Source organism: Microtus ochrogaster, linkage group LG2 (genome assembly GCF_000317375.1).
Source record: "Microtus ochrogaster isolate Prairie Vole_2 linkage group LG2, MicOch1.0, whole genome shotgun sequence".
Classification (NCBI taxonomy): Eukaryota; Metazoa; Chordata; class Mammalia; order Rodentia; family Cricetidae; genus Microtus; species Microtus ochrogaster.
Genome location: NC_022028.1, coordinates 20,220,203 through 20,228,431, shown reverse-complemented (window position 1 = coordinate 20,228,431; position 8,229 = coordinate 20,220,203). Strand labels below are relative to the sequence as shown.

The following is an 8,229-nucleotide window of genomic DNA, read 5'->3' as shown; positions in this document are numbered from 1 at the left end:
GAAGCATCAAAATTAACATCTGAAAGAAACCAGTTGCAGGAGATAACCATACCCACCCCACCTCAGCACACACTACCACCACTACTGCCTTTATCCTAGACTGTGTGTAACCAAAAGCTGCATGCACAGAAAGAACGCAGGATGTGTGACAGAGTATTGCCTTGCATGCACAAAGCCCTCAATTTAATCCCCTAGTAATGAAAAAGAAGAAAACATACATAAATGACCCATGAATGGTCACAGAACACAAACACAACACACATACACACACAGTCTCTTTAGAGGCTGCATCTGGCTCCAGCTCCAATCAATTCCAAGCTTGGAAATGTTTCTTTCTTTTAAGTTATTTCCTCTTCTGTTACTAACCATGTATCTCTGCTCAAACCCTAGATATGAGAAATCAGAGATATGAGAACCTGGAAACTTTGAATTCGGATCTCCACCTGTAACCCAGAGCCGTGTAAAGCCAGGGCTGGGCACTCATCTCCTTCCCACTGGCTGGGGACCTAGGAGAGGAGGAAAGCCATGGTTGGCAGGCCTGGGTCAACCATGCCCATCCAATGTTAGTCCTTTGTAGAGCTGAAACAAGGTGAGAAAAGCATCCAAGAGAGGAATTCACCCCATACCTCAGGAGAAGGTATGTGGGGGCTGGAAACTCCTGGGCAGAGGAAGGTGTGTGTCTGAAGCACTAAGCAGGGCCTGGGTTGGGAGCCAGAAGCACAGAATCCCCTAGTGGAGGGTATGAAAACGTACCCGACCCCAAGCCCAGACCCTCTGGACTCCGATTTGAGATCTTTAAGACGTGGCTGTGTGCTGTTGTCAGTACACGTAGCGGACAACTCAGGGTCCTTCCACAGGTACTCTCCATAATTTCTTTTAAGACATGGTCTCTCGCTGGCCTGGACGTCACTGAGTAGGCTAGGGAGGCTGGCCTCAGGGATCTGTTTCTGTCCACTCAACACTGGAGTTACAAGAGTGTGCCACTGTGTCCAGCCTTTGGACATGGGTCCTAGGGGTACAACTCGGGTTTGCATGCTTGCAAGTTAAGCACTTTACTAACTAAGCTTTGGCTCAAACTGACAAAGTCCTGACCCCCCTCTTCCATGGGGGGGGGGGGAGGACCAGCAGTTCACAGGTGATTTGTGCTACTGGTTTTACTGAATACTGTCAAAATGAAGGAGGTTAATACAAAAATGACCTCCATTAAAAGTTGAGAATGCTGAAGATCATTTTAAGAAAAATCTGTGCTTGTGTGTAATCCAATGCCTGTGTGTATTGGGTACACATGTACTCATGTATGTGTTTGTGTGTGAGCATACAGGCCAGAGGGTAAGACAATCTCCAAGATTGTTGTCAGGAACACTGTCCATCCCCTGAAACTTACCAATTAGGCTAAACTGAATGGACAGTGAGCCCTGCCGATCTGCCTGTCTCCTCCTCTTTGCTCTGGGATTATAGGTGCACGCCAAACATGCCCCAGTTGGTGTGTGTTGTAGTTGTTGACTTATATTCTGCCCACGTTGTTTTCCTTCACACAGAAGTCTGAGGGGATGCTCCACCCTGCCTACGACTCGGACTTCCTCAATGGGGTTTCCTTGGTCAGCTCTTGCTGGATGCTTTGCTATCTGTTTCTTTTTGCCTGTTCTTTTGTTTTGTTTTTCTTTTGCTTTGGTTTGCTATACATAATAGGTTCACTCATTCAGAAAATGCGGCTGGCTACTGTGGGTTCCCTGGACCACACAGAACATCCATGTACCCAGAGAGATTGGTTGGAACTCTGCCAATTTGATCTGCTCAAGGAAGTCTTCTCACAGCCACTGTTGACGTGTGACCACACAGGCTACCACATGTTCTTGCACAAATCATATGTGGTGTGACATCAATGCAGACACACGCTAAAATGACTGACTTCCCATTCCTCAGAATAGTTAGCTTCTGAGCCTCAGCCTCAACAACGGTAACCTGAACAAATTTCCCATATATACCGCAAGAATTAGTGAGTTGGTTGGTTTTCTTTCAAGAGCAGAGCAAGCTCTTAACCACTGAACCATCTCTTCAGCTCCAGCTTTTTTTCTTTTCTTTTGAGACAGGGTTTCTCTGTGTAACAGCCATGGCTATCCTGGAACTATATTTGTAGATCAGGCTGGCCTCTAGCTCACAGAGATCCACCTGCCTCTGCCTCCTGAGTGCTGGGATTAAAGGTATGTGCCACCACTGCCTGGCTGACCCTATCTCAAAAATAAAATGAAATAAAAGGAAGTCTGAAAAGAAAAAGGATGGGTGGGTTTCTTCTGCTGACAACAGAAAACACAGAAACCGAGCTACTCTTTTTTTTTCTCCCTATATAATCCCAAACTGGCTTCAAATTCATAATATTCTTGCTTCCACCTCCTTAGGGCTGGGTTTAAAGGCATGTGCCACCATGGCCAGAAATTTATGCGTATGTGTTTGTGTGAAGACCAGCAGCTGATGTCATGTGTTATCCTCTACCATCCTCTGTGTTATCTTTAGAGACAGGGTCTCTCAATGAATCCAGAGCTCGCTGATTGGCTAGAAGGCCAGCCAACAAGCTCTAGGGCTGTCCTTTCTCCAAGGCCCCAGGTCTATGATTACAGATGTCTGTAGCCATGCTCAGCTTTCCCATGGATGTCAGGGATCTGACCTTAGATCCCTATACTTGCATGATGGGAACTTAACTCTCTCTCTCCAGCCACCATGAAATAATTTTAAAAAACAACGAAACATAGTTTAAGTTTAATGATCATTTAATATTTTAACAAGTTCACTTACAAACATACACACGCTGTGCACATGGGGGGGGAGGAAACAGGCTCTGTAGACACAGCAGAGTAACAGAAACGCAAAAGCAATCACAAGAAGATTGCCTATGTCTTCTGCCTTTCATCTACACAGACTAGAAGGCAAAATGAAAGGTTACATAGGAGCAACAACACATGTGAAAATAAGTCTGGATCATCCTGTCTCCACCGCAGGAACTTCCTCCGCTCCACGAGCTACTGTGGGCACTCATGACCTAACATACGCGAAGCTGGGCCTTCTTGACAAGTGATGATCTGAGACATGGCCCTCGGGCTCCCATCTTTCACATGGAAAGTTGTTAACTCAAGGAACTAAGAGCGCAATGAAATCAGTCATGCGTATGTCGGCAGCCAACCTCTTCCAGCCTTGGGTCTTTAAGTAAAAGTCCGTGGACCTGAAACGCTCCTCAACCCTGAACATATGACTCCCGCCAACTCATGAACCCCATGACTGACTGAGGAGCCAAATAACAGGGCAGATGCAATCAAAGGGACAGCATCTATGAGGATAGGAGCCGAGGAAATGAAATGCCTGAGTCCATTCTTCATATCCAGAATGTATTTCATTCCAGAATCAAGCAACTGATGGCAAGATACTATCAGGCTCAGCTATGACTGCCTGTTAAAGCTAGTTCCACTGGGGCCAAGGTCTAGGCAGGGCACACCCAGGGGACAGTAGGAGACAATTCTGTTTCAATAGCACTTCAGGGGCATGATTCAACACTCTCTGGTAGCCTGGCGGTGGTGGCGCACGCCTTTAATCCCAGCACTTGGGAGGCAGAGGTAGGCGGATCTCTGTGAGTTCGAGACCAGCCTGGTCTACAAGAGCTAGTTCCAGGACAGACTCCAAAAACCACAGAGAAACTCTGTCTCAAAAAACCAAAAATAAAAAAAAAAAAAACACTCTCTGGTTCTAGGAACCCCAGTAACTACGTTCAAAATTAATGTCCCTATGCAATACTGAAAACTGATTTTAATGTTTTGTAAGTAAAGCATGGAGTTTAAGAATGATAACATTGTGAGAAAGCCATTCTTACAACACGGGATGTGAAATCAACATTACATTCATCAAGGTGACACTATAAACCATCAGAACCATGTTGCCACAAAGCCCTCTACCAGAGACGACAGAGAAGCAAATTTCAGCCAGAACTGGGCAGTGCTGTGTCAACAAGTCCCCTAGGAGTAGGCAGAAAAACACCACGGGGCACCATCGCATCTACTTGGCAACTGTCTCACATGGAGATGCGTTCAAGACTGAACTGACCTAGAGAAAGCTGCCAAGCAGGGTAGCAAGGCAGCACGCACGTGCCGGGCTGGGCACAGCCCGAGTGTGTGCTCACTGGGAGCACTCTGGAGAAAGGGGGCCGTGTGAGTGGAGGAGAGGGCCTTCACAGTGTTGCTCCCCCCTTTGTGAAAGGACACAGTTTACAGCACGCCGGTCACAAAGCTGGACTTAGAAGCTTTACGACATGAACAGAAGATTTAAATGTGTGCAACATGTATTTTCTAATATTAGAAATACATTTTCCCCAGAGAATAGGACTGTGGGCTTTCCAGAGCATCACACATGTGGGCACTTTCTAGTTGTAGGCTTTTCTAGTATGAGTGGGTCAGGCATGAAAACGGGAGGGACTGGATCCCCACTAACATGGATTAAAACAAACCCCTGAGACTCGACCCAGTCTCATGTCTCCCTAGGAACCTGAGTCGTCCCCACCCAGCTCTGGTTCATCCCCACACTCTGGACAGCCATAGGGCCCTACCACTGCTCAGGACACGCCTCTCAAGGAGTTCAAGAGTGCTCTGGGCAGCTTGGGCCCCGGGTCTGACACAGGTACAATAGAACTAAGGCTCTCCCTCCTTCCCCTCATATACTTCCTCTGCAAGTAGAAAAATAGGCTCCAGACACACTGAGCTGGCAACCAACAAACCTAAAGCAAAACACTGGCAACACATCACTGGGCAGATGCCAGCCTCTCGGAGGCCCACTTGCCACTCACTATTCTTCATTCAGCAGGGTTTAAAGGTAAAGGTCCCCAAATTCTGAGGCTCAAATCAAGTCCTAACTTGAGACGATTTCCAATTATTCCCAGGAAAAGCAAACAGAAGAATAACAAGCGAATAAAACTGGACAGATTCCTGGAGCATAAGTTATAAAGGGAGCGAGTGTCCCTTTCAATCCTGAGCAGTCAATCTGGCAGGCGCCTGGGAGCTACTGAGGGTAGATCATAGGGTTCTCACACGCCGCCCTGAGGGGCCACCAGCCCACAGCTCTACGGTAATATGCGGCCAGGTGTAGAGTGAAATTTCACAGTTAAAGAAGCTGAATTCTTACCACACTCATTCATATCCTCCTCCATCAGCATTATTATTGGCATAGCAGGGAAAATCATCCCTTGATTAAGTACCGGACCTAACTGAGCAGAAAATGCCCATTTAAATGGGTGTGTTTACATAAGGCCATCCGAGAGCTCCCTAAGAAAGACTTGGTGCAAGCCAGTACCCCCAAAGAACTCAGATTCCCACTTATAGTACACTTCAAGGTCGTCTCTGTGGTCCCCATGCAGGTCAGTCACAATCATCAGATTACCACCTCCAAAAGAACTATTTAAATTATTACAAAAGACACTTGTCACAAACAGAAATGCCCTGCAGATCAATTATTGCACACAGGACTAACAGAAGCGATGCACAGAAGACCTTGAAGGCTCTAGAAGACCCAGAACAGAGAGCCCAGGGCCATGCCTGTGGCTGCCCCAGCAAGCATGCCCAGGGCCAGGTCGCTGTCACTGTCTCGGTACCGCTCACGGATGATGACTTGATTGGCAGGCTGTTGTCCATAGACTCCACCTATAAAAGAAGAGAAGAAGAGATCTTTAAGATGTCACCTGGAAATGCAACATTCATGGAAAAGATGGTGCAGTTGAGGGATAGCTTATCACACTGTAGGAAGACGTGCCTGTCCTTCCTCACCTGCCCAAGGCACCTTCTGATTGGATAACAGAGAGCTGAATGGCCAATAAGTAGGCAGGAGGATAGGCAGGAGTCCTGGGGAGAGAGAGGAACTACTGCATGGTGGGGGTGGGGGGGGGATTCTGAGAAGCAGGGATTTGTGAGCGAAATGCAGAGGGACTGAACTGAAGAGAGGTAGCAGGCCACATAGCAGAGGGCAGAGTTAATTCGAGTTTTAAGAGCTAGTAAGGAGCGAACCTAAGTTATGACCAAGTTTTCGTAATTAATAATAATAATTTCATAAATAATAATAAGTGGTCCAAAGAAAGTCTGGCTATATGGAGCCCTTAACACAAACACTGTTGTTTACTCTCCAAGTGACCAGTTTACACAAACACTGTGTCTACTCTCCATGTGACCAGTGTGTTCACTAATGTGTTAACAGGTGGTTCCAGTGAGTTCAACCCAAATCTCCCCAAGACCCATCACATATATGCTGAGGAAGACACTGTTATATATGAAGACTCACATATATATGAGATAAATTACGGTCTGGAGACATGGCTTAGTGATTAAGAACACTTGCTGCTCTTGCAGAGGACCTGGCATCCTCATGGTACCTCATAAACATCCATAACTACAGCTTCAGGGGATCCAATGCCCTCTTCTGATCTCTGTAAACATCAGGCATGCCCCTGATACACACACACACACACACACACAGCCCAAACACTCATACATGGTAAATAAATAAATCTAAAAACTGTATTTTAGGGGCTGGAGAGATGGCTCAGAGGATAAGAGCATTGCCTGCTCTTCCAAAGGTCCTGAGTTCAATTCCCAGCAACCACATGGTGGCTCACAACCATCTGTAATGGAGGTTGGTGCCCTCTTCTGGCCTTCAGGCATACACATAGACAGAATACTGTATACATAATAAATAAATATTTAAAATAAATAAATAAATAAGAACTGTATTTTAAAAGATGGTACATGAGGCCTGGCATGGTGGTGCACATCTTTAATCCTAGCGTGTGGGAGGCAGAGAGAGGAGGACATCTGTGAGTTCAAAGCCAGCCTGGACTACACAGCGAGTTTCAGCCCAGCCAGGGCTGCCTAGTGAGAACCTATCTAAAAGGCAAAAGGACGGTACATGCTTGTAGAGATGAAGCTGATCATCCTTCATAAGAACCTTATTAGGGGAAGGTGGTGGTTGAGACGAGAATGGCCGCCAGTTGGCTCAACTGTTTGGGAAGAATTAGAAGGTGTGACCTTGTTGGAGCAGATGTGTCGCCAGGACTGGGATTTGAGATTTCAAAAGCCCACACCATTCCCAATTAGCTCTGTCTCTCTGCCTCCTATGTGTGGATAAGGATGTAGGTTCTCAGCTACTGCTCCAGCACCATGCCTGCCTGTCCCCTTCTATGATGGTCATGACTCACCCTCTGAAACTATAAGCCCCAGTAAACTCTCCTATAAGTTTTATATTCCTTGATCACGGTATTTCATCAGAGCAATAGAAAAGTAACTAAGACAGAAGTGGTATCCGGGAATGGGCTATTACTGTCACAGGTCTGACCAAAAGTGTCCACGTTTGGAGTATTGTGTAAGACTTTGGGACATTGGACAAGGAAAGCAGTTGAATGCTGGAAGTAGGGCTGAATGAGTCATTTTAGTAGACACTTAGAACACAGCAGTGCTGAGAAAATGTAGGCCATGAAAGCTCAAGAGGTTTCGGAAGGGAACAACATTAGCAACTTAACTAGAGACTATGCTTGTGGTATTTTGGAAAAGAATGTGGCTGCTTTCTACTTCTGTCTTAAGAATCTTCCTGAGGTTAAATTGAGGAGTTTTAGACTAATCTCATTAGAGAAGGTGATTTTACGACAGCCTAGTACTGACTAAATCACACAGTTATTAGTGATCACTCTTATGCAGATCTACAATGAAAAAGAACAATAGGAAACAGGCCTGGTTAGCATACTACAGATCTTGGGACATTGCAGAGGTAGTACTCCCTTGGTTACATTCTACTTTGTGTGACTTTATGTCTATTCATATATTCTTTGTATCTTCAACGCCTTTTTTTTTGGGGGGGGGGGGTTCAAGACAGGTTTTCTCTGCATAACAGCCCTAGCTGTGTTGGAACTTGCTTTGTAGACCAGGCTGACCTTGAACTCACAGAGATCCGCCTGCCTCTGCCTCCTGAATACTGATTAAAGCCACACGCCACCACCATCCAGCCAATATCAATTCTTCAAGTTACTTCTATATCAATATGAATATGATCCCCAGTTGGCTGAGCTGCTCTGGAAGGATTAGGAAGTATGGCCTTGCTGGAGGAGATGTCACTGGGGATGGGACTTGAGAGTTTAAACACCCATGACATTCCCAGTTAGTTCGTTCTCTCTCTCTCTCTCTCTCTCTCTCTCTCTCTCTCTCTCTCTCTCTCTCT

At 46.1% G+C, this 8,229-nt stretch overlaps 1 protein-coding gene across 3 annotated transcripts in view; it reads right to left on the bottom strand.

Annotated features, from left to right (window-relative positions):
• Positions 1 to 2,747: 2,747 nt before the first annotated feature.
• Plekhb2 (pleckstrin homology domain containing B2) overlaps positions 2,748 to 8,229 on the bottom strand; it is a 26,139-nt gene continuing 20,657 nt past the window's right edge. For all 3 annotated transcript variants that reach the window (XM_013351077.2, XM_005359916.3, XM_026785491.1), the window contains exon 8: positions 2,748 to 5,672. In XM_013351077.2, the coding sequence (XP_013206531.1) occupies positions 5,533 to 5,672 (140 nt within the window). In that variant the 3' untranslated portion in view covers positions 2,748 to 5,532. The remainder of the gene's footprint in view (positions 5,673 to 8,229) is intronic.